This window comes from Vidua chalybeata, chromosome 8 (assembly GCF_026979565.1).
Source record: "Vidua chalybeata isolate OUT-0048 chromosome 8, bVidCha1 merged haplotype, whole genome shotgun sequence".
Taxonomy (NCBI): domain Eukaryota; kingdom Metazoa; phylum Chordata; class Aves; order Passeriformes; family Viduidae; genus Vidua; species Vidua chalybeata.
The window spans coordinates 12,021,364-12,048,815 of record NC_071537.1 but is presented as its reverse complement, the minus strand read 5'-3'; the positions used below and the strand labels follow the sequence as shown (position 1 = coordinate 12,048,815).

At 39.2% G+C, this 27,452-nt stretch overlaps 1 protein-coding gene across 3 annotated transcripts in view; it reads right to left on the bottom strand.

Annotated features, from left to right (window-relative positions):
• STN1 (STN1 subunit of CST complex) overlaps window positions 1–27,452 on the bottom strand; it is a 39,028-nt gene that overhangs the window by 4,113 nt on the left and 7,463 nt on the right. For 2 of the 3 annotated variants that reach the window (XM_053949499.1, XM_053949500.1), the window contains exons 2-9: window positions 21,300–21,439; window positions 16,616–16,711; window positions 12,469–12,540; window positions 10,535–10,696; window positions 9,162–9,273; window positions 8,268–8,430; window positions 1,616–1,738; window positions 1,006–1,078 (exon numbers count right to left, since the gene is read on the bottom strand). In XM_053949499.1, the coding sequence (XP_053805474.1) occupies window positions 1,006–1,078; window positions 1,616–1,738; window positions 8,268–8,430; window positions 9,162–9,273; window positions 10,535–10,696; window positions 12,469–12,540; window positions 16,616–16,711; window positions 21,300–21,432 (934 nt within the window). In that variant the 5' untranslated portion in view covers window positions 21,433–21,439. The remainder of the gene's footprint in view (window positions 1–1,005; window positions 1,079–1,615; window positions 1,739–8,267; window positions 8,431–9,161; window positions 9,274–10,534; window positions 10,697–12,468; window positions 12,541–16,615; window positions 16,712–21,299; window positions 21,440–27,452) is intronic. The other variant, XM_053949501.1, reaches the window with a different exon arrangement.

Below are 27,452 nucleotides of genomic sequence, written 5' to 3'. Positions count from 1 at the left end.
AGCCCATATTAACCTGCATGCCCAGCAGTAACCTCTTCTCCCAAGACCTTGTCTAAAATTGTAACACTTCTTCAGAGAGACAATTAAAACTCAAACTTGATTTTGCCTCACTTAGCCTTTTTTTCACTGCAGGATAACCATCACACTCCAGGTCCTACAAGTGCTATTGTAGTTATGATAGTATAGGGATATGAACAATTTAAAATTTTATGCCTTATGTTCCAGTCAGTCATTTATTCTGTACTAAAGCACATTCTGTCCCGCAAATAGCTGCACTGCAGCAGCAAGTGATCCCTCCTGGCACATTCTATCCCATGATCTGAAAGACACTCTGTAGCAATGTACCTGTGTAATTAGAACACATTCAAGTCAAGCACAAGTTATCACTCTGGTAGTAAGCCACAATAATTTGAGGGACAGGGATAACTCAGAAGCCACCTGAGGCACCTTATCTGAAAAGAAATAGACTTTGTTCGACTGAAATCCTTAACTACAAAGAAATACCATCTGAGCTCTACCTGAGCTTAAAATCTCCGGAGAATATCCTACTGACTTAAGCAAATTTTATTGTTGACTTAAAGGAGGCGGGGATTTCACCTTTCTGCATGGTCACTTTTGTGTCAACTCCCCCGTAGAAACTGAACCAGCAAGATTTGCTACTTCTTCAGAGTGCAAAGCAACACCTGCTAGGTGGTGACCTGACTTCATTACATTTGGTTCCTCCCAAAATCCAAGTATTCTCAAAAGATACAGATCTAAGATAATGGCTGCGTATTTCAGATAGGAGAAGTTTGCTTCCTGCTGGGCATACCTGCTCTTTATCACTCCATGCTCACAGGAAGCTGCTCCTGCACTCCTGCTTTTAGCTATACTGATTAGCTACACCAGCAACAGCTTGAGTTTGAGGGTGAGGACAAGCAGCATATCCAATCCAGCAGCAGGAGGAGATATTGTCATCAGTATATCAGCACCAGCTCATCAGAGCTTGATCACTCTGCTACTTACGCCTGGGTTTTCGACAGTCTTCTTTAATCACATCAAGGGTCACTTTAAACAGCTCCTTATCATGCTCAGTCACCTGAAGAAAAAAGGAGAGACTGGCCTTGCTGTTGAAAAACAATCCAATGCCATGGTCTATTCTATTCGATCATAATTACACTCTGCATTTCATGCTGCCTCCAAGACTAATAATGGATGTCAAATCTTCAGGCAATATGTTTACTACGATTAGCAGATCCACGAGTTAGGTGAAGAACATGATACAAGTAAATTTGACCCAAAGGAGGGTGACTGACTCAGCAGAACAGCAAGCTTGAACCCACTTCAATAAGGAGAACTCTCCTGTACCCCAGGTTTCAGTGAGCTCAGCTGGATCAGAGCAGTTTGGCAGCCCAGTGAACACAGGCAGAACTTGGAACAACTCAGTGGGTGATACAGAGGTACAACCAACAGTGAAGCAAGCTGCAGAAAATACTTTTGAGTAAACTGAGAGCACCTGGATGTCTAACTTCTCTTTCTGAAACATTTCTACTATTTCTGTAATATTTTTACTGTTTTTACTGATTATGAAAGTCATACTACTGAACTGGTTTGCAACCACAGTTCAATTCCTTACATAGTATAAGTCCTTGGAGATGCTAGGTTTCTGGAAAACCACTCCTTTTTCTTGTAGCATCTTTATTGCTTCCTTAAAAACACTGTGAATCCTTTTGGAACTGGAGTTACTTTCTGATTTCACCTGGATGGAAAGAAAGGAATGAAGCAGATGGTGAAGCAGAAATCTCAGATCAACCAGTTACCAGCAAAAGCTCTAGATGCTTTCAAGAAGAAGATGACTTCAGATCCTCTTTAACATGAATTTTGTTACACATTTTTCTTCATTTAGTAATTCACAAATCTATCTGTTATGTATGAAATAACCAATACCTCTGAGCTTTAAACAAAACCCAAACACCAGAAGCTTGTACCAATCTTAAGGAACCACAATCTCTAAACTGCCTTCTTTGTGATTAGCAGCTATTTGGTGATGTACAGAGAAATCTTTTTGCTTGAAATATACTTGTGATGCTTGCAGATCATTTGACTTTTTTGTTAATCAAGCTTTGTTCACTTTCAGTTTTCCTGGTAATAAGGGTAGAAAGGCAGGAAAATCAGTATTTTGTAAGATGATATTCAGGAGGAATCCAAGTGCTGAGGACTGGATTCCCATCTCCTGATTTCAGGCAAAGGAGAAAACTGACAGAACCAGTATTTGTTTCTTGCCCCCTGTGTTTCCAAATTTTTACAAACATTCTGGTCATGTTCTCAGGAGCTTCTCCACAACCTAATGAAGCGAAAAGATAAAAAGCATGGAAGAAATTAAGACAAGTATATGAAATAAGGAAACAAATTATTCAGTTTTGAGGGTAGGTGGGAAATTAGGTTTTTTTTGTGAAAGGAGAACAATGTATCTGGAAGTCCATAACTGAGGTTATTTAGAACACAAGGTTCTGTGTTTGGGACACATCTAACAGAGTAGAAAGAAAGAAGGGGAGGGAAAAGAAAAAAACAGGGAAAAGCAGGGTTTGTTTGGAAGTAGAGCAGAGCTAAGAGAGTGGAATGACAGCTAGGGAAGTAGAAGGAAACAATTCCTTGTGGAGAAGGGAAAGTATGTGTAGATAAGAGCAAGACTATAATTTACTCTTCTCCATCTCCATCTGTCCTACTGTGCCCTTCAACCTCCCATTTATCTACACAGACTGCTTCAGTTCCCCAATTGCTGTTTTCTCATCTGTTGGGAGCACACTGTGCTGCCTGTGGTTTTCTTTGAGAAGGGAGCTAAACTCCTTCCCACAAACCACCATGTGATAACTAGAACCACACCAGAGCAACCAGAGCAAGACTTGCCAAGCCATTCCTTGAACTATCACCATAAATGCTCCCACCCTGTTCTGAACAAAAATATCAGACTTCACATATCCTGCTTCACTCACCAGAAGCAGCTCAGAGCCTTGGGAGTAAAGCAGGCAATCATCATGAACTAGAGAGAAAGTACATGAATATGCAAAATGGACACCACAGGAGCAAAGGAAGAATATCTCCTCACAAAACATTCATTCAATCCATTTGCAGTTCTCAAGTGACACTCCAACAGCCTGGAAGCTGATGTTCCTAACTGGGAATAGTTCTGGGATCCAAAAGGGATATTGGTGTTGGCATGAATCACAAGTTTCTCCCTCCTGTTCCTTCAGATAACCCTCAGGATTTCAACAGGCCATAATCACACCTCTCTGTCCCACAACAGCTAACTCTCTTTTTCCTCTCAAATCACTGGTAAAAATAATTGCTGAATACTTCAAGATAATTAACACAGAACAATAACTCTTATTCTCAGTTCAGTTTCCTCTGTTTCAGACTGAAGGATTCAGTGCCTGAACCTTGTCTGTCCTCCTGTCCACCATGGAATCAATCTGGATAACAACAGACTCTGCTTCTAATTACAAACTTGCCCATGCATCTGGACACTGTTCCAGTCACAGCATTAATACCACTAAGGTATTTCTCTTCATTGTGCCTCTTCAGATGAACTGAAGAAACAAACATAAAATGCAGCAGGAGGGATTAAGTGAAGAGTGAATATTTGCTCACAGAAAAGCACATTCTCACAGCCATATGTAAAACGAAGAGACTTTGCCTCTCACTCAAATGCAGTAATAAATCCTCAAGAATATAAGAAATTGCTAGCAAAGCAACCAACTCAAGACTCTGATCAATTTTTAATGTGAAAGCAAATATTTGGGGAGAAAAAAAAGATAAAAATATTTCTAAAGAAGCATAATAATTATTCAGTTTGGCTTACCACTGAAATCCTGTCAGTAAAGGGAGATAATTAAAAACAGACTCTGTGTGAACTGACACACAGCTCAGCCTGGATGGATACTGAAACAGAATCACTAAGAATGCAAGTCAAGGCATTGACAGAGTGAAAGCAGCGAGGCCTTATTATAAGTAAGCAGCTGCTCCATATCAGCACTCTCTCATATGTGCTGCAGAATCCACAGAAAAGGGCTTCATGGCAGAAGGACTGTTTCTGAAAAACAAAATAGGGCTCCTGCCCACTTTGATAATACCATATTATATACTAATACAAAAATATTATGTATTATTGGTGTTTAATAGTACCATAAAATGACAGGAAAAATTTGGGGTTTTTTCTTAGTGTGCTCTAGAACCTGCTTCCTCCTCTCCATTCCTCTGGGTAAAACAGCAATTAAGTTTCTTTGTCAACACAGTCTAAAATTGCTTAGTCTGCCCTTTTGGTCCACCCAAAGTAACTCCAGCATCTCATCCTGCAAACGCACAAGTCAATAGCATTTCTCCCCAATACTTCTCACAATGTTCACAGCTCCTTTTGCAAAGTGCCCCCCTTGGGCATGCCTTAGTTTCAGGGTGCACCATTTCAGATTCTCTGAAGCAGTAACAGCAGGGTCTTCCTCCTCTCTTCCAAATCAGGTCCTTTTCAAATAAATTAAACTATACATCCAAAACACAGGAGCATTCAAGGATAAGTCTGTTTTGTAAAACACATTGTGTGTATCTGTGTAACCTGACAAAGAAGCAGCTATTAAATAATAATTTTACTATCATTACCCTCACTCCCAAAAATGGCCAAGGGCTCTGTAGCAAAGCCAACAAAAAAATCTATGCATCCAGAATTAAGTTGATACTTTAATCAATGTATTCCATCTGATAGGCCTCACTGATAGCTTAGTGGGCTGGTGCTGTGCAACCAGTTATTCTCAGATCTTTAAAACAAGACAAATTCTCTGTTCAATCAATAATAGGTCAAAGAAATGAAGTGGTACAGGAATTAGTGAGTCTGTTCAAAACACTGAAACTATGTAACCTTTGACTCATTATGAATCACACTCTGCTGGTGTTAAAGTTTCCTGGTATAACCACACATGTGATTCTACTCATGGAATCACCTTTTTCAGTTTCTCATGTAATGTTTAATCCTGGGCTTAGGCAGGTGACAGTTTTAGTAATAGTGACCCTGGACATGTCAGTCCTGAGGTCCTATAATAAGCTTTGCAATATACATATTTAAAGCAGTGGTGAAACTTCCTTGAGAGGCAGAAAGACAAAGACACTGCATTAAGAACTTACAATGAGCTGTGTTACACCTAAAGTACAATGTACAGGGTAGACACAGACAGTGTGAACAACACTGCAAAACTTCCTGCTTTAACTACTTCTCATTGGTGACCTTGAGATAATATTCAAATCAAGAGGAGTACAAAGAGCACACTCTGGAAAGCACAACTCAAGTTACGTGTCCAAGCCAGTGACATTCACGAACTGGAATGGCAGCACTAAAATAGCACACACTATAGCTTATGCATGGCAGAAGGGCAGAAATATTGTTAAACAAGACTGGCTGGTTTAAAGCATTTCAGTTGAGAAATTGGATGGATCCACTTAACATGTAGCTTTCTTTAAAAACGGGACCAAAGGCTTGTCCATTTGCCAAACATAACTGCCTAAGTCCAGCAAGTATACTCTGGAGGTTCTCTAAGCACAAAATTACTTTTTCTTGTTTTACTTGTAGTCTTCCTTCTGGTACCCACCCCTCCAGACTCAAAAGTCACTTGTTTTAAGGGACAGGGAAAGGCTACACCTTTGGGATAGATGGGGAACTGGTTATGCAAATTAAAGGTCCAGTGGCTTTAAAACTCATAAAAGATTTCTTAATTTTTAGCTATTTTTAAAAGCAGTTAAATTCTCTTCCTCATCATCTGTAGACTATAAAATTAAATTTTCCCTAGTATATGTCTGAGAAGAGGAAATTATTTCAGTTCTGCCAGATGCATCTGCCAGAGGGAAATTTATTCTGGACAGACAGAAGATTGCACTGCCAGGGAGGCATCAGGACTGGAACAAAGTATTTATTGTAGGACATGTATGGGATGTGGACAGGGCTCAGCTACACAGCAATGCTGAAAAAGATCACAGAAATGCTGCCTACCTCAAACTATCCCAGCTAACTCCTTCCATTTTTGCCCTCTGCTCCACTCCACTGCAGTGACTCCACAGCAGCTCATCACCTCCCTGGAGAAAATATTCCATGGGGAGACACCCTCCCACTATGACGAATACCGTGCAAGTACTTTAAAAGATGGGAAAGAGATGAAGGGGGAAAGGGGGAAAGGAAGAGAAAGGAAACAAACAGTGCAACTTGTGCTCTAGAACACTGGAATCAGGATAAAAAAATTACCTATACATCAAATAACTCATCCTTTTACATCCAGGAAAAGTGCAAGAAGTGAACAAGTGTGTATATTGTGGCATGGCCTAATTAGCTGAGTTGGCTCTGTAGCTCCTGCCTTGCCAAACAGGCACAAAATAACATTGTTCCACATCAGCAACACCATTTATCCTCTTGGTTTGAGGGCAGTGCAAAACAAAAGACTACTGAAGAGAAAAGAAAGGAAGAGGGACAGAAATCAGATCTATTACACTTCCTTTTGTGGACAGAACTGGGTACTTGACCCTTTGCCAATTATGAAAAGTGACACCTTCTAGAGATGGAGTAGAGGAACAAGGAAATACATTTCCAGAGCATTACTAGGCACTCCTCCTAAGGCATTCATGCCACTTGACAGCTGCAGGTCCTTTCTTATGCAAGAACAGATAACCTTCTTTGCAAGAAATTAATAGTAAAGGACAATAAGGAGAACTGCAATTTCTAAATAAGCATCTGTGTACCCAAATTCCTGGGACATATACTCACATCCTTGTATCAGGGTCAGGAGCAACTATTAATTACTATGATAGCTCTTCATGACTGCTAACAACACTGATGCTACAGTATTTTTCTTGGTTTGGGGTTTTTGAGTTGTTTTTCTCTTGGTTGGTTGGTGTTTTGTTTGGGTTGAGTTTTCTGGGCATTTTTTCAGTCTTTCTATAAATGCTGAAGTGTTTAAGTTTCCAGTATTGGACACAATGGCCACTACTTCCTTTAATGTAAAGTGTTTGGGAACTTTTAATACTATTCCAGCTAGTTTAGAAAGTACCAGGTGTCATGTTGGATAGTCTACTAGCAAACTTTTCTGTCTAAAATGAGAATAGCTCCTGTTAGTGCTAATATCCATGTTTATTTTAAAGCAAACCAGGAAAAAAATGCTTTAAATAAAAACAAACAAAAAAACCACCCCAACCCACCTATCAAGAACAGCTATCAGCAGCAGTTCAACAAGGCCAACAAGAAAAGAGCTACTTTTCATTATTATTTGACCTCATCTGCAAGAGGCTGGTTTTTGTGTTATTTTTTTGGGGTTTCTTAAGAATTAAACAAACATTAGAAGTCAACAGAACATAGCACTTAACATTACAGTGCACATCAAAATCAGGGCGAAAATGACTGCCAGGGATTTATTCCTCTACAGAAAACCAAAAAGTAAACAAATGAATCACAACACTCCAGTTTAAGTTCCAGCTGCCATTACTTTCATGGTAAAAGATGTAACTGTAAGCTTTGCAGAAATGTATCACTTCATACCAGTTCAGAATCTGGCTTGTAATTTGTCCAACTAATACAGAATAATATAAAGCCATTTTACAAAATGAGTTTTGCTCTGTTTCCCATTCTGCAGCTGATTATGAGGTTACTAACTCATTGGAAAGTTTCTTAATAGTTTGGTCACACGCAACTGCTTGCAAACTGATTTCAATTTAATCCCACCTTCTCATCCTTTCAATCATGGCCTTTCACAGTTAGGGACTTCTAATGAGAGAAACATGTAGCAGGGAGCACTGTTCATCCATTCATCACAACCTCCTCTTGAAAGCTGCATCTCTATTAATATATTGAGCTTTAAATGGTAAACAAGACAAAGATTTTGTGGCCCCTTCTCCTGATCAGATTCAGGGTCTCAAACCTCTGTCCCAAAAAACTCAAGCACCTTAAAGGGATCTCTTTTTCTGACACTGCTACTAATTACAAATCTAAACAAAGTACTGACTGTTGCAGGCTGTAAGATTGCTCAGCCCTAACACAAGATTATCCCTAATAACAGAATGTTCTTACATTACTTTTTCCAGCCTAGTTTTATATGTCTAAAGGAACAAGATTTCTTCAAGCTCTGTAAATAATTAATGTGTAAAGCTAAAGCACTAGTGTTTTTTGAATCCTCTGAAGACACAAGTCTCTTATCTGTTTATGCTTTAAAAAAGTACATAGTATTATTTCCCCCCACTAAAAGCTTGGAACAGGTGCATTCACTCACCTCCTCACAGCTGGGGCTGGGTAGGTGCACACCCATCAGAGACACCAGAGAATCAACTGTCTCCAACTCCTGCTGGTAAAAGGTCTGAATTTTGTTTTCTAATAGAAAGCCTTGCACTTTCTCATGCAGCATATGGATTGAGAAATTCTGACCCTCCACGCCACTACAAGGATACACAGAAAATGTCAAAAGGCAAGAAATGGGTTTTAAAACAATTACATAAAGTCACTCCACTGGACAGGTTTCAAAGGTCAAAGGATGTTTTACTGTCCTTAAAGAATTTGAATTTAAATCCTTAATGAAAACAGATCATTTTTCTAAGTATAAACATTCAACTGTTCTTCTTCAATCATTTGCTGTTACAGTTTTGTGAATTTAAGGTCTGCAGTCTCTGAAACAACACTACATGCACCAAGCCTCCCAATAAGCATCCAGCTTCCCTGGAACTGAGTGGGTGTTTGACTCAGCTTATTGAGGTCATGTATTTGTGATTTGACAATGACAAGGGCAGGAGAGCATTTCAGTGGAATAGCTCCTCCACCTTACACATAAAACAACATCAGTCAAGGATACTTCTCCATCCTCTCTGACCTCAGCCCCAAATCTTGCTCTAAATCTCATCTTTTTTCACTAGATGAAATAGGTCTGTACACAGTATTTTCCTTTCTTCCTAATATTCACTTTAGTTCAGCATTATATTTCTTTCCTCATATTATGGACAGGTATCTCATCTGTATGTATCATCAATTATTTGGGAGAAAAGCACACTGTATATTAATGCAGTCTAAATCACAGTCAGGCCCTGTTCTATTTTTTTCCAGAGTTATTACAACAAGTAAACAATAATAATATCCCATACTTTGCCCCAGGAGCAGTTCTGCATGCTGCATTTACCTCTGTATTTCCTCAGGGCCCTTGAAAGGTTTATCATAAACTTCTCTATAGAGACAGGGGAGCTCCAGCATTCTCGAAATCTGGACATCACACACAGGATCATCCACTTTATCTGGAGAGGCAATGAGAACATGTAGACCTGGCCAGGACTGCCATACAATTTTTTAAGCCTGAGGCTTCAACCTGAGGCAGCACAACAGAGCTTCACAGCTACTATTAAATTGGCAAAATTTGTTCACTCTGGTTTTTATAAAAACAAACCACAAAGGCCAATCCTTCTTTTACAGTTTACAAGGAGGTGAAATGGCCTGTTGTGGTGCATTACAGATTATGCTTTTGTCTGACAACTTATTTAACCAGAATTTATGATCTCTATTTTACCTTTCAGCAGCCTTTATCCATTAAATGAAGTTAACACATAGTAAGGAGCTTTATTTGGGCCAAAGTGAAAGCAATTTAGAGGCTATCTGAATTGCATGGCTCTCTTTGGTATTATTACCAACCCATGAATAGGTTGTATAGACTCATAAATCTTCTGTCTGGAAAGGAGGGGTGAACTCCCTTGCAAATTTAAGCTAGAGCCGAAAAATCTAGACTTTTTATCTGACTTACACAGGGTTTTTAAAAGACAGGATTTTCTTCACTAAAGAAATAATTTCAGTATTATCTCTGTAAGATCTCACTGGAGAAAACCAACTCTTACACAACAGCACAGACATGGAACTGAGAAGAAGTTATGTAACTGGAAGCTCCCAGAGCTGTGGGCTGCAGAGCCCTGCTGCTCCAAGAGCTGTCAGACACAGAGGCAGCACCTGCATGCAGATTTGTGCCTGAGGAACACTTCTCCCTCATCCTGCAGAGCCAGGGAGCTGAGAGAAGCCAGGCTTCAGTGGGACACTGCCCATATGCTGCTGCCTGCCCATGGAATGGATTGTACAGGCTGTGACAAACAGCAGCCACTTCTCCAAAGCCCTCAGTGCCCTTGGTGAAGTGGGACACAGATGGTCACCTTTCCACAGGCTCCCTTTCCACAGGCTTTGGCTGCTCTGCTTCAACACAGAAAAATCTGAAGAGCAAATCACTCTTGCAGACACCCAACCACAGTATCTGTGTGGTATTCTTGTATGCATGCTAATCAGCTTTTAGTTTTTCCAGGAATACCTCGTTTACAGGCAATCTAATCTCACACATTACATACTGTGTCTTCTAACCTTATGCTGCTGCAATTGAAATAAAGATATACAGATGAAAATCCTTAGAAAAATGAGATTCCAGAAAAGAATGTGGAAAATATTCAATGAATTACATACAGCTCAGATATTTCACAGATTCAGACATCTTAGTTACATATATCACAGATTCATAACACTCACAAAAACATGAAGCCTGAATTTCTCTTTGTTGCCTATAGGTTCGGATGTGACCTCTGACCCTGACAACATCTCCAATCTCCAGCTTGGTTTTCTGGCTTACTGTTTCTTGGAGTTTCTTCAGCTGTTCAAACACACTGACACTGCTGGGTGTGCTTGGATGACCTGCAAAAAGTGAAGGAAAGGAGTCAGACACTAAAGTCAATGCATTAATTGTCCTTTTGCATTCATCCACCTAAGCACCACAGGAGTCATATCACTAAAAAAAGGGTAAGGTCCCAGGCACCATGTGTCCTGGGTAGGAAAACTTCTGGGTGACAAAATTAGTTTACTGTATTAAACTTATTTAAATTGTTCATCTGGGGAAAATATAAAAGGGAGAAGATACTGATTTACCACTGAAAATGTCATAGATGAGTTGCAAAATTGAAACATAAATTTGAAATTGTTTTTGTCATTTTTTGATTTTATCACGCTAAGATGGATGAGAGAGGAAAAGAAAAGTTAGCTGAGCTTTTTATACAAATTAAGAATGAGTCATCTGAGGTGGGGCCAAAGCATTCATGTGATGCAATTTGATGTCTACACTGAGGTGAATGCAAGTGAGGTGAATGCAACTTGACAGAACTTCACGTTTACATAACACAGCTTTGTAGGACAGTAAATCCTTCATAACTTAAAACCTAATTATTGCTCCAAGTATCCTTGATCACAATTACAAAAGGCTGGAAGAAAGTTTCTTGTGCCCCCTAAGAGCTTTCTTTAGCAGGTACAAATGAATTAATTGCCATTCTTAGCATAGTGTCCATCCAAGCACTACTGATGTATGTGTAAAATAAGAATACAAGGCTGAAAAGCATTTTTGGCCCTCATTCTATTTCAAGCAGTATTTAATGCAATTCCTTTTAATGCATCTCAGTTCAATTCGATTGTGTCTCTCTTTCTTTTTTTCTTTTTTTTTCTTTTTTTTTGAGAGTTGTACCAGATCATCACCTCTCCAAAGTGAGAGCTGTCTTCTACATTCCAGTTGGGACCATTTGTACCACCTGTCACAGGATTGTTAAATATAAGTATGAATTATCTGTCTGTATAAATGGGCTTGTTCCACAGACATCAGAGTTTTTAACTTTTACATCAAGTTTTCCTTTCTCCATTCTATTAATATGTATCCCTAACACTGCAGATGACACCAGTAAGATTTATTTCAGAAGGATTTGATCAGTTCCATATTAGGGTTGTCAATCCACTACATGGGCTTCCAAGAAGATCCAAAATAGACTTTGATCTACAAGAAACAGTGTGAGAAAAAGCAAAGAGACAGCCAGACACTAGTGAGTTGTTCTGTTAGTGACTGCAATAATACATTAATTTCAAATGCACAATTACTGCACATTTAGGCCTTGCCCAAATTGTAAAAGACTGCTGGCATCCTCCCACTGTGTTTGAAGCTGCTTTCAAGTTCATTACTGACAGTGTCTGTATGAGCAGGAGTATATGAATACAAACAAAGCAAGGATAAATCCTGAAACCATAATCACAAGGGCAGGTCAATGGACTGCCTTTGGAAAGAGAAGTTGTGGCACATTTCCAGCCTAGTTCCTTACTAGATGAAGTCACAGAAAACCTTAACAGGCAAATTCTCTGAACAATGTCACAGCACAGAACTGAAATATCATATTACTCAAATAACGAAAAGGCAGGGACAGGACATAATGTAATGGTTTTATTGGCAACACCCTTGAACACAACACAAAAACTAATAGAAAATTCCCAAAATGGCCCAGGCAGTATGATATGGTGGTTTAAAAAAAAAAAAAAAAAAAAAAAAGAACAGTTGAATTTGCTCTTCTGCAAGTTTGATCACTTACTAAATTACTTAAGACAGACATAAGTAAAAACAAACAGTCAAAAGAGGACTTATTTATTTGATAAATTACCTGATAAAGGTGTTTCTGCTACCATGGGATTTTTCCAGCAGACACAATTTATAACTCCAGTACTATCATCCACTGCAAAAAAAATTGCAAGAATTACAGACTAGGAAAGCAGGCAGTCATGTTCCAAGAAGTGAAGATACATAAATATGTAGGGAGATAACTGCCAAGGACATCTCATTCCAACTGGTTTGGAAGGTAAAGTGAGTGTCCAAACTCTACTTGCATATCTGAAATAATTTCCACAGTTGTTTCAGACACGGAAGTAGCTCAGCACCAGATGTGCCTATGTGCATAGTCAGCAAAGTAACAGGTATATTCTCAAAGATCATACACTAATTTAAATGATGAGGCTTCAGTGCATATATTGGATACTAAGGGGTTTCAATCTTGTTGCTAAGGCCATGAAAAGAATCAATTTTGAAGTCAGACAAATTAAAACAGGAAACCAGGCACAAACTACAGAAGCATTACTGTTACAGTGAGAAAACAGCACTTCAACATTTGGGGATACAACCACGTGAGTAAACCAGGGGTGCAGGAGCTGCATTGGTTTCCATGCCAATATTTTGCTCAGTCTGCTGGTCTTTCCAATATAGGATGGTGTCCAGGGAGCAAAAAGGCAGCTCCTCTAGGCAGGAAGGACAGAAGACATGCATGCTTGTGGTTCTGCTCTAAGCCAGGAATTCCCAACTTAGAGTATAGGTGCTGGTGGCATGCATGCCACTTCCTCTGCTGGAAAGGCTCAACATCTTCTCCTGAGCACCAAGCTGTTCTTCCTGTTCTGCCAGTGTCCAATGAAAATAAGTTTGGCGATTTCTGCTCCAGGCACTGCATTGTCGATGACAGCAGGAAAAGACAAAACTCAAAGGAAACTAAAATCTGTCTGAAGAATCAATTTTCTGTTGATCAAGGGACTATATATACATGGCCTATGCAACAAACACTAAATAGAAAGACACTAGATGTCTGTCAAGGATCATCCAGCCAATGCACCTTGCTTCTTGAATGTAACATCTCCAAGACTGAGATTCCACTCCTCACAAATGGAAACCTGCAATTTTCTTCTACTCCTTAAACCATGACTAAAAAGTATCAGCAATGTTTACACGAAGGTGCTGATTGATACCTGCAGTCATTTCCTCTGGGAACCATAGCATCAAAGCAAAATGCCTTTGCACGGTCTCACGGGTTTTAAAACAATCTCCCTGTTTGTGGGGGGGTCTAATTTCAAATGATTGTTTTGCCTTCCTGTTTCCAAGCAGTTTAGCTGCACATTGCTATTAGCAAACTTACAGCACTTATAAGATGCAGGCAATTCCAAATTCCATCACAAAAGTATGCTCCTCTCTGCTCTCTCTGTTTTGAGCTGCTGTGTCTGCAACTATTTCAGCAGCTTTAATTTTGTACCAGAGCACAGATAATGATCTGCTGGTAGGATTTCCTCTCCTTGGTACAGACAGACAGCAAGTATTTTAGTAGGAGGCAGAACCCTCATAAGCCCTGCCCAAGCCATCCATGCAAGCCAGCAATGGCAACAAGAAGCAGGGCAGATAACATTTCACTCCTGCATTCCCACAGTTTCTAGATGTTCCAGCTTGCACCAACCAAGACAGACAGGCTTCCTACGAAGGGCTTGGAAACAAACCAAATAAGACTGAAGGATTAGGAGGCCAGACTCCTCCTCCCCAAGGTAACAGCTGAAAACAGAGTTCTGGAGAGACTGACCTGTACTTGACCACAGAAGGAATTTGGTAGCAGAGCAAGGTTCTGAAACAAAGTTTTGCAATTTCATAGATGAAAGCTTTGAGCAAGAAGACAAGTAACTCCTGAAGTACAGATGAATGAGAACCCTTGCAATTGTATTCTAATTTGACAAGAGAATGTTAATCTATTTTAAATGCACAAGGGGTCTACAAACTTTTGAAAACTTCCTGTGCTCCCTGTGCCACCCTTCCTCATCTCTTTGGGTTTAAAATTTTGTTTATTTGGGTTTTAACTTTTGTTTATTTGGGTTTTTTTGTGGGTTTACTTTTTGTTTGTTGGAGTTTTTTTTTTCTGGTTTTTCTTTGTTTGGCTTTGATTTCTTTGATTCTTGCTTAATTATTAGTGGGGTAGCTCAAAGCTACCTGCTAAATGAGATAATTGTCTAAATTTTTATTTCTTTATGACAAAAAGGGTATGGATCTTGTCAGGCCTGCATGAACCTACTGAGATGCTGGTGATTTTTTTTTTATTTTAAGTCAACTGCCTTTCAGCTTTTCAGGTCAGTTTTGGAGTACAAAAAGAAAAACCATGTGATGTTTGGTTTCATTAGAAAGCAAAGGGGACAAAAGAGGTCAGAAAGGTGCATTAGGTAAAATATGAGTTTGATCAAAGCTATGTTTTAATTAGATATCTTTCTCCTAACTTATCATAATAATAGCAAGTAACAATCAAATCAAAGTGTCAAAATTAGATATAACACAGCATATACTTTTTTTTTTTTAAGCCAGGAAAGAGTAAATTAACTCTTTTTTTTTTTTTTTTTTACAATTATAATTTTGTCATCAGTTTTGGCTGTAGTTTTCAGCAGAGGACCTTTAAAGTGAGTGATGTGTATTCTGAAACGGACAAATAGGAAATGAGGGGGGAGGATCACGGGACACAAAGACATTTCAGTTCCCTATCAGAGGGAAAGTACAAAGGGGGAATTGCTTTTTAAGTCACTTTTAAGCAGATGGAAAGTGAGCAAGTCCTGAGCAGTGTGTGGCACTCCAACTGATGCAACCCCTGTGACTCACCAGAGTCTGTTGAACTGAGAGATGCAAGAAGTTACAAGCAGGAAACTGTCTAAGAAGTTACAGATTTGTGCTGGCAGAGTTGGCCTGCCTGAAAGGGAGGGCAGGCTGGGGAGGGGCTCCTTGGCAGGTAGCCTGAAAACTCAAACCAGGAACTGCTGGAACAAAGAGTGGAGTTGGATGTGAAAGGACAGCAGGAAGCCAGGCTTACTGTGAGCTGCACTTGAAGGTCGGCTGATCCAAGGCCTTAATTCCACCACTCTGCAGTTTCTTTTTATTTCTATTCCTCCACTTTCTGCTCCAGTCAAACGTTTTCAACAGGTTTAGTTGTTAAACTGATGCTGAGAGCAGCATGGAAAACCCTTACCCATAGAACTGGTTTTGTCTTGGTCATTTTGCTTCTGTCTTCCTCTGTTCTCATGAAGTGATAAAAGCATTTGCAGTCAATGCCACCCTGGAGCAGTTTGATGCTGGGGAACCTGGGACCTGCTTAATTAATCAGCTGTATCTTCACAGTACTCCTGAGGGTCAGGGAACAATCTTACAAGCAAGGGAACTGGGAAGGAGAGGCACTCTGTGACTCACCTCCACCAGGTGAAAACCCATGGCAGAGGAAGACACTGGCCATAAGGGCTTCAATAGGATCTGTGCATTTGGCTCCCCCTTCCTACTGTGAGGTGACCTCCCCCCACCTTTTGAAACTTGACACATCACCACTGCTCCACTCTCTGCTTTTTCTCCAGATGTAAAAGACAGCTGAACAAAATGACAATCAGATGTTTCCATGTTAATAAAACTGAATACTGGGAAAAGCAATATGGAGGAGACAACTCCCAGCTGGTGTTAGAAGGACTGGTACTATGATGCTTGAGTTCATTGGTTAAAACTCTTGTGCATCTAAACATAAACAAGCTCCTGACTGCTATTAGAAGTTGGCTCCAAGATATGACAAGACATACAAAAAGTCAGAAGTGATTTCTAAGGTTCAAATGTGGAAGAAGTGATTTCTCATTTGTGGGCACTGTTAATCTGACCAAAGGCACTGCGAATAGGAGAGGAAGGTAGCAGAGTCCAGTAACAAAGCAACATCCAAAACTAAGACTTGCTACATGACCCCACATGAATCAATTACCCTGTGTTAACTATTTAATTCTCTATTTTTTAAGCAGAGATAAACAGTACCTTCCCTACATTTGCCAAGTAATCTCATCTGTAGGTATATATATATATATATAAACATATATATCTTAGGATAAGAGCACATTTGTTTCAAGAATACACATTGACCACATAAGGAAACTTTTCAGTTGTAACAGTAACTAAGATAAAAGGCTGATAAGTGAAAGAAGAAAGAAAGAGATTTTCCTTACCTCCACAATTATAAAAGGCATCTCGCTCCTTTGTTTGAACCACTATCCCAACAACATCCACCTGTCTTATTGGATGTCCATTATAAAAGAATATACCTAGACACAAAACATGCTGGATTAGTGTAACTATTTATTTCAACACCTTACCCTACATAGTCACATTTGTCAATAAAAAACATACTTTCTTACATATTTAATATATCTTAAATTATACAGTGCCTACACAGGAAAAATCCCCTGTATCACTGAAGACTAGGGACACTAAAAGGAGAAGTATCAGCTGTACTTAGGATACCAAAAGCTTGCTTTTGTAGAGTGTCAGAATCTTATTAACCTCTTGTTTTCCTGCACATTTGGATCTGAAAAAGAGTTTGTTTGCTGCAAGCATTAGGGGGTTTTTGTTTGTTTGTTTTGTTGTTTCATTTGGGTTTTTGGTTTGCTTTGTTGTTTGGTTTGGGGTTTTTTTATATCTTCATAAGGCTTCAGAATAAATAATAGAACACAAAGGAAGCAGTTTGAGCTTCTCACAATGCAGCTGTTCCAGATTAAGGCAGAGCCTCTGAAAGGAAAACTAACATAATTCTGTCTTTCATTTCTAGAAGAACAGGAGCCGTGGGGGCAGGGGGAGAGCAACAGCCCTCTCAGACTGCAGAGCACACTACTGCAGTCATTGTGGACTGCATCCTGAACTTCAGCTTCTGAAAACACGTGTTCTAAAAACATCCCTTCAAAGCTATTTTTGTGCATCTATAAAGATAACTTAAGTAACACTTAGAAACATGTCCAGGAAACAGTGAGAAATCGCAGCCCAGTGGACCCTGAAAGCACTGAGGTTGCCTTGCTCTGTCATCCTTTTCAAGAGAGTGACAAATGTTGTTAACAAACACTAATGTAAACATCATACAGTGAGGCTTCACAGTCCAACAGCAGGAGGAAAATAGGGCAATAAGCTCCAAATATACCCTGGGCTGGCTAGTTTTCAGTGAATGTGTTTTCTTCAGTTTTCAAATACTGCTGCTTTACTGAAATAAGCCATCTGGGATGTTCAATAACTGTCTTCTGAAAACTAGATAACTCGAGGGACTCAGAAGGGAACATTTGGCTCCATACACCGTGGCAAGTGTTATTCTTACAAAGGGAAACACAGCAGCAAGGGAGTCAGAAAAATGTTCTCTCTAAAAAAAATCCTAAATCCAAAATCCAAAAATAACTTGTCCTACATAGCTAGCAGCCTTAAATGAGCCTGGAATTAACTTTCTTCACGCAAGACAGAGAGGAAAACACAAAAGTTTCAGAAGAAATCAGAGGTGATCAGCCAAACAGCTCATGAGCAGAAATTTTGCTCATAAAAATCCACTGCAGTGTTTTGAGGATGCATCTATGGCTATCATCTCAGATCTGGCTATACTAATCGTGCAGTCACTGGTCAGGTCTGGCATAGACAATGTTTAGCAGGTCTGTCCACTTGTCTCTCATTTCAGTCACCAGGGCACAAATAAACACTGCTACAGAAACCCCCAGTGGAGATGCTCCCAGTGTATGTAGTCATTCACTGAATCTTACAACATCTATGTAAAAGGTCTGGGATAGTTTCAGAGTAAGTCTGTGGAGCAGAGACTCCAAGCTCCTAATTATGCAAACAAGCAACATGTTATTATGTTTGTTTCCCAGTAAGTAAGCTGAGTTTTGGCAGATGACAGAGATCAAATAAAACTGGTTCTCTCCATCCCCACAAATTCACGTAGAACTCCATCCTTACTCTCAGAGATACTACCTGAATTAATTTGAAGAATGAAATTATATTTAACCTATTAAAAATTGTTGGACTTGATGACTTCAAGGTGTAAATTACCCATCCTGCCAGTTCATTTGTTCAAATTAAGTCCATATTGGTAGCAATAAATATATACTAAATATTTGAAGCTGTGGATAAATAGATTCAGTGAGGTTCCTAATACCTCAGTAATCAACACACAGAGCAAAATGCCATTACCACAACAGGCACAGCAGTGCTACAGCGGGCTATAGATACAGAGCTCTCTAGGGCCAGTGCTGGTCATGTCTGTACCAGCATTACTGTGCTGTTTGCCATTCCTTTAATTATTATTACCTCCTTTTATGCTATTTGTGGCTTCCCTTCCTTGTTGATAAGCTGTCACAAAGCAGTGGTGCATGATAACTCTGAGAAAAGCTCATTTCCATGATGTGATTATGTGTTACAACTGAGTTTGACACCCACTCTCATTGCAAGGCTGCTAAGACAACACAATTGCTGTTTTTATCTGGGAGGTTTTCCAGCCTTCTTGTCACCATTTATAGCAGCAGAGTAATTGGCCAGGTTTATGGCTTCCCTCAGTGTTGTTTTAAGGGATTAGTCACTGTGGCATCAAATCCTAATGTTTAAAACTGGAAAGAAGAAACTCATTAGGTCATTCAGTCCATTTCCTCAGGGCCAACACAAGACCATTTTGTACAGTAAATTCCTGGCAATCTGTACAGTCAGAATATAAACAATCCCAGTGAAGGGCATCCCCCCTTTTTCCTGGGAAGGCTGTGCCATGGTCTAACAGATGTCATTCTAGGGATGTTTTTCCTGACATTCAGACTGTGTTTCTTTCCATTCTTCCTAGTTACAACTTTTTGTTTTGCACTCATTCATTCTTAATTACCAGTACTTAATGACTGATTTATAATCAACCATATACTTAGCTTCAGCTGGTCTTTAAAAGCCCATTAAAGGCAGGAAACATTGACAACAAACACCTACATTCTTCCTTCCCCAAAAGGTATTAATTTTAGTGTTTTTGTTGTGGTATCATTTGTTGCCAACAAATAAGATACACTGAAAAATGTCTGCTTTGGTATATACACAGCACCATGAGAATGAACAAAATTCAGGATGTTGGTTCTAGAAAATTTCATTTTATTTTAAGTTTGGTTTAGAAAATGATGCAGGATTGCAAGCAAGCAGAGTGCCAGATGCACAGGAAGTGGAAAAAGCTCAAATGTACCAACTGTAAAGGCTGATATCTTGACATGACAGATAACAAACACCTCCTTAGAATCATCTTAGAAAAAAAAAAACAACAAAAAAACCAGAGGTAATAACAAAACTGAAAAAGTTCCTGAAGCAGAAGCCAACACAGTTAAGTAAAAGAACAGGAAGAGAATTAAGAAGGGAAATTCAGGTATTTTGGAGGGAAAAAAAAGAGCAGGACTGTACTTTCTAGGACTGTTCCTGCTATCATGAAATGTTTGTTGGTGTTTATAAGGTTACTTATTCTGAATTTGACATGTGTATGTCAAATTTTGACATTTGTTACACATTTTGACATGTGTATGTACTAATGTTCAAGTCCAAACTACAATCCAGTTCTGCTGGCATTGAATTGTGTTGTATTTTGTTTGAAAACAATTAAAATATCTGTAACTGATGAACAGTTTTTACCAGATGCATTTCCCACAGCAGCACTACTAGAAGACATTTATAAGACAGTTTAAAAAGGCCTCTAAATAAAACTTTCTGTAGGACAAACATCAACAACAGTCTATAGCCTAATTATTGCAATGGATTCCAGACAAAATCTCTCGCCATGTTAAATAACCAGGATAGATAGATAGACTTGTGTGGTTTGTGAAGTCCTTATGTACATAAAATGGCTGCAAGAAGAGAAAAAAACCTACCAGTCCTTCATTTTTCCAAAAATAGCATTGTTGCTATCCTTGCTGTTAAAGAAAACTGAGGAAGAATAACAAAACCTACAAGGCAAAGCATATTCAAAGAGCCAAACAGGGGTACCTAGTCTCTTTGGACAGAAAAAAAATTTAAAAAAACCACACAAACAAAACATCAAAACCAAACCAAAGACATACACTGTGCTTAGGGCTTATTGCTTTTCCTCATTAATTCTAAGTTCTCTGGGTTCCTCCCTGATAATCTTGCACCATGTCAAGCTTCAGTTGGGAGTAATGAACCCTTCCAGAGCAGAAGACACACTGCAGTCTATTTAAAGCCTGTGTAGTGAAAACAGCAATTGAAGGTCAGAGCTGTGTTGCTTCAGCCAAAGCTCACACGTGGGTGACACTGCAGACCAGCAGGACACAGACTGCAAAGCAGACAGTTGTGGGGTGAGGTCCAGCATGGAGGCCAGAATTTACAATAAGGTTGTTCCAATGTATGAAGAATGTCATATATCTATCATATCTAGAAATTAAGGGGACAAAACCTCAAAATTTGTATCTGTCTTATAATGTATTAATATCCATAGGAAAAAGCAAAATCACACATCCAGCAATGTCATCAACTGTCAAAATTTTGCAAAAAATGTAGACAGTGGAGAGATAACAATGCATATGGCCAGAAAGGACAAGCATATTTTAGAATTAACTTTATCAGAATATAACAAGCACCACCACACAGAGGAAACACAACATTACCTTAAGGTAAAAGAGGTTCTGGAGAAAAAGGAAAACCATTTTAACAAATATATTTTATTTTTCACATATATTTCACATACAACATGTTGCTCTTAGAACTGCTAAAAGATACTAACATCAGCTTAAGGTAATGGAATACTATTTTACTGATGTTTGTGAAGTATTCTTCAATCCCTTCATAAAAAGCACAATATAAATCAATTATAATACTGTGTGCATCATAATCAGCACCTATAAATATACATACCTGGCACCTGTATAGATTCTCTCATTTCTGTAATATCTTTAATATAGAGTCTTGCAAATGCAGAAAATACAGGATCTATACCCCAGTGCAGAGAAGGCATCTCTTCTTCATACTTCTCAGACTCAGACTGCATCCGAAACCTGTGAACACAGAAGGACCTGAAATTGCTTTCTCCAAAGGTGAAGAACGGTTCACATTCATTATTTTTCACATAAATGAAAAAACAGCTCATGAGTATACACACAACAACACAGCAGAGCTGAGGATGAGACTCTGGAGTTTATCTAATAAAATGTTATATTTATCTATCAATATTTCATGTGTTGCCACATGAAATATTCAAAGTATCAATACTCATGATTTGTTTGAAGTACTGAGAATCCAGCAACAGCATTTCCCCCAGTAACTTCAAATGAAATGGAATTTCAGAGACTTTTCCTCTTCAAATCCATAAACAGAGAACTAAAGTCAACATTTGTTTAAAAGAGCAGGACTGTGGAATCCTAAGTGGTTACTTTCTCTACAGATGATTATTATTTCCCCATCATTCTCCTTCCCTCCCCCAACATACTCATTGTTTGTCCTGTGCTTTATTGTGGAGTTGAGGGAGGATGACTTTATTTAAAACAAAAGCAGCCATCCCTTCTTTATTTTGGGAATGTAGTCTCCACTAACTTTGAAATTGTTACTTTAACCCTTTCAGATTTCACAGTTTAATACCTGCCATCTTCTGCCATTACAGATCCAATTCTGCTTATCACAGCGTTGATGTAAAAAACCCCACACTTGATTCAGAAAGATCCTCATAAAGATTTGAAAGCTGAAAATACTTTCTGTCAGCTTCTCCTGTATGGACAAGTACATTGTTCCTGAAAGGCTTTCCAGGTCACCTTCCAGTGGGTGTCAGCCCCTTGCATCTCTAAGTCAAAGGTGCTAAGTGGACTGATTTTGAATAGTGTCCTATAGGGCTGAGTTTGGCAGCTCCAGCCTCCTGAGAAGGAGCAGCTCCCAGGGATCTCTGCAGTCTGGGAGAAGCACTGGGAGCTACTGATGTAAAGACAACACACCATGAACATCACAAAAGCACCTTGCCTCACTGAGAAACTACAGAGCTTGGATTCTGCATGGTTTCTGTTCTAATGCTTCAGCTTTCATTTGAGGCAAGGGAAAAGAAAAAGGGTTCAGCACAACAGAGTGTTGCTGACATCAATTCTCTACTTTGTACAGAACTGCAGTTGATAATTCAATTCCTGTCCAATTTTTTTAAAAATTTTACTTAAGTACAAAAAAAAAAAAAGTCAGTGTTATTTACTCTTCCCTGGACTGGTCATTTCTTTGGTGAGGTGTTGAAAATATTTGATTTAGTCAATTCCAGCAGTAACTTCACTATTGAGTTAACAAACTGAAATTGTTTCGATTACACCTGGATTCATGCCTCACTCACTACCGACAGCGCTTCCCAGCTTTTCCTTTTTGCAAGATCTACTCAAAAAGTCACACCATTCCTTTCTCACTCAAGTCTCCCCATGAAGCACCCTTTTTCTACTGCTGAACTGAGACACTCCTCAATAGATATTTAGAAATTAAGCTGTTAAGTGTATGATTTTAACACAAGCTGCTATTCCTCCATATGGCGGTTCTTTGGATACTTGCTACAGTGTATGTCAAATTTAGACCATAAAGTTTCTCAAGAGAACAAATGGTTTGAACCTGTATTTTTTTGGCATGCTCATTTTCTTAACAAAATTAGTTTCCTCATCTCTTTTTGCTTGCAGTCTCTAGTACAAAGTCACATTCTTTTCTGCTTCATGCCCCTCAATTTGCTCTGCATGGTTACAAAGCCTGTCACAGCTCAGCACCTGTTTTTCCTTCTAGACAGACAGCAGACTGATATAACCAGCCAAAAAGAGACAATCAGGTAACAAGTCTGTCTAACCTTCTGTATTTTGGATAAACAGACACTCCTTGGGGCAAAAAGCAGAAGTGACCTCTGCACATGTGTGCATCTGAGGGGAAATCAATGAAGCAGCTCCACTGGAGATTAAAAATATCTGTATTTTGGCATTTTAGAGCCACTTGTCAAGCCTGAAATGCCCAAATGATAATAGAACAGGTCCAAACACACTTTTAGCTTAAATGAAGCATCTCCCCAACATTTTCTACTGCTTCCCTGTTCTGAAGGGAGAAGATTTCTGCAGCGAAAGCTCTTTCTATCTCAGAAACTACTGGGAGTTAAATTCTGGAGCTTCCTTCTCACTCCCAGGCCTTGTTACAGCTCCTCACTGAAGATATTTACACCCATCATATGTCTTCATGTAGAGACCACTCTGTTCGGTTCAAGACTGCTACACACACACAATGCTTTTATCTTTCAGATCTGGCAAAGATTCCTTGACAAGAACTAAATTATGCCCCCAGCACTATGAAGGCATCACAGGATGCCTTGAAGTCCACAAGACAAATTTGCTGAAGTCCTGAATTACAGACATTCCATCCACACCAGGCTGGGACAGTGAAACTGCACCCCAGCCACCCACTCACTTTCAGCTATGTCTGACAGGCACACGAGAGCGTTCTGCACAGCAGCCGAAGTCTTCCCTGGCCCTCTTCACAGTCCCAAGAGCCCTCCCAACCCCTGACACCACCCAAAACCAAGCCTATTTTCTTCCTTCCCTCCCAAGTGGTCAACTTGGTAGCTTCATTAGAACAGTGGCCTATTTGAAGCCAAAGGCTTGTGTTCAGTTGGAAAGAAAAGATATTTAGTGCCTCATAGATGTACAGCTTGCCTCCAACACTGCTAGTACCAGCCCATTCTTCTCAGCAGTTGTCTGTCAGCTCCTAAAGCAAAGCAAGATGTAAACTATTTCCAAAGTATCTATTCAGTGAGTTTCCAAGCTCTCAATTCCAAGATTGAGAGTATTAAAAAACATAATTCCTATAATGCTGACAAAACTCTTCCAATCATTTATCTTTTGATATATAATAGCATCTTCCTGTAACTTCTTCCTAAGTTGGCACAGGAAGCCTCCCCATCCCGGGGTTAATTAGTGAGTCATCCTGGCAAAAGTGGAACTTTCCATTATGCTTCAAGTGTTTTCAGCTCTTAACTGGTACCATTGGTGATATGCTATCAGCAAGGAAGATAAGAGCTGCCCTGTACAATGAAGAGCCAAGGGGCAAATAGGGGCATTGTGGAGATGCACAACATTATAATCAATGAGAAGCAGACAGCAAACAATAGACAATTCTGAACAGATACTGTCTAATTAATGTTTAAGGATTAAACTGGCTTTTGCTGGGAGATGGTGATCAGGCTTAGCAATATCAACAACACAGAGTCCTAGCAAAAGGTCATTCCTTTCTGCATTTTGTTTTAAGTGCAGTGTAATGACTTTAGGGTTGCTGCAGTGCAAGGAATTCAATCATGTTACAGGAGAAAAAAAGGCAACAGAAGCGTCTAGTCTGCAAGTTAATTAGACAGAAGATATCAGTATGCTATTTTTAACTCCAGAAAAAGGCTATGAAGGCATAATCAAAAACAAAAGAAGAATTAAGTTCTTTTTGGGAAAACAACTCTGTTTGAAGGGCAGAAATCTAAAGTTTACATAGTAGATATCTAGATACAAGATACAAATAAACAAGAAGCCTCCATTTGAGATTTTTCTAACATATTAAAATGGGTCTGTCTCTTCCACCCACTGCTATCAATGTTAGCTTTCCTGACTCTACTGAGAAGTCAACCAAGTCCTTAACCCTCAGAGCTACCTTGTGAGCTCAGCAAGGTATTATCCTAGAAGGAAAGCAAGGAAAATTGGCACCCTTCCCAACCATGCCACCCCACAAACCTATTTGCATGCTTCCCTTCTAAGCAGCCTACCTGGTAGTTTTGTCTCAAGAGCTTCCTGTTTAACACCCTATTGATTTATTCAATAGAATCCACCATGTACCTTTTCTAAAAAAGGTAAACAGTCTTCTTCCAATCCCAGTGCAATTGAAACCTCAAAGAAGAGTATCTGTTTTAATGTTTTTTGTTGTCTTTTCTCCAAATTTGATTAACAACCAAAGCTCTTGAAGAAAATTGCCTTAGCTTGAGATTAATCATTTTGAGCCAAGAAAATGTCTTGCCAGTGGCTGTCTGCAACTACTCTGCAAGTGCTGGCACACTGCTGCAAAAACTCTTTTTCAAGTCAGATGTGAATCAGAAACAGAGAATGTATGCACTAATACAGGCAACTTAAACATCCTACCAGGCTTTCACTCTTCTCCTGCCACTACCATGCTAGCACTCACAATTTACACTAGAAACAGCTCCTAAACTGTTGGAGTTGCCAACCCAGTGAATTAAAACCAATTAAAAGTCATCACTAGTTTGCTTGAATAAATTAGACCAGAAACTGTGGCTATCAAAAACTGCTCCATAGGTCAGCCATTCCTGCCACAGACAAAGCAAATTGTGGAAAGAGGAGCAGAGTCAACAGCTGGGTTTTGTAACACCCTCTGTCATCTGAATTGAAATCATCTGTGTCTGAGTCAACACCCTATGTGACAAATGACTATTGTTCAACTTTTCATGATCAGCAGAGGCAATTCCAGCATGGTACAGTCAAACCCACCATTTTTCAGGAAATGTTTTTAATTTCCTACAGCCACATACAACATTTTAAATTAAAACCAAATAAACCCATTGTATTATTATAGAAGTAAATCTTACTGAACTGGGAAGTAAGGCTTTTTGGTTAGAGTTAATATGGAACAAAGATTTTAGACATGAAATTCACCCAGAGGCTTTTAAAATATACATAATTAAAAGAAAGTATCCAACACCAGTTACAAGATGAACACCATCAGTGAGACCAAAACACTTTATTGAAAGACAAAAAAAGGCTCTTGGAAAACAGCTGTTGGAAAACTATCAAACAGTAAGGTAAGGCCAGTTTGGATACACCTCCTTCCTGGTTATTCTGTTACAAATCAAGATGGGGCAAGCACTTTCAGTCTTTCATAATAAACCACTTTCTGCTTCTGTCATGTTAAATCCTGTCAGTTGTGATGCTACATGCTGCATGTCTTGTAGTTCTTATATGTAAGTACAAGTCCAATTGAAAGACATAGTTTCAAAACAAAATTAAGAAATCTAGAACTCCTCTGAACTTCCAGAAATGTAGCACTTCCTGAAATGTTACTTGCACAAGGGTTTAACATTTGTCTAAGCTGTTCAGGTAACAATTTACCAAAGAAAGAACTATAGATTTTTTTCTTTAAGATACTCCTTGAAATTCTAAACATTGTATGTCTTTTACTGACATTAGGTTTTATTACAATACACTTCACTGGTAAGTGAAGAGCAAGACAAGAGGCCCATCACTGCAACCTTTAGCCAGTGGGGAATCTAACAACCCAGAAAGGCATTGCCCACAATGCCCATAAGGCAGGATATAGGTAGGGGCAAAAAAAGCCTTGTTACATCAATAAACTGACATGGCTGTTGTGTAACAGTCTTCCAGTGGAGTTAATGTCTCCATGTCGTAACTTGTAACGTGTTTCCCAAACTGGCTCCTCCAACATCCACAGCCTTGGAAGGAAGGCGGACAAAGCTTCAAGTCCTAGATGGCCTCATTTTGGCATCGAAACTTGTTTTATATACAAGCTAAACTTTGTAACAAGGTTTTCAAACTCAATTTTCCAAAAGCATGATTCTGAAAAAACTAACAGGGAAGTGTGTAACAAAGAAACCAGCAGAAGTAGCTCTTTCTGATCCTTGTCCCATGCATTAGATACAATTTCCCATGGATCAAGAAATCTGTGTGGGAGAACATGCACTGGAACAGACTGCCCAGAGAGGATGTGGAGTCTCCCTCACAGGAGACATTCCAGAATCGTCTGGACAGAATCCTCACTAATGTGGTCTAAGGGGCCCTGCTTGAGCAGGAGGTTGGACCCTTCCAAGCTTATCCATTCTGTGATTCTGTAATTTACTGATACAACACAAAGGAATTAACTAACAGAGAAAAGAGAATAAAAAGTTACCTTTCCTACTCTGTTTTAGCAGTGTAACATAGATTTAGCGTCACCTCCTGAATGAACATTTTCAAATTTCAGAAATTTGCATGGAAGTGACAAGCATTGATTAATAGCTTTGTGAGGCTACTGTGC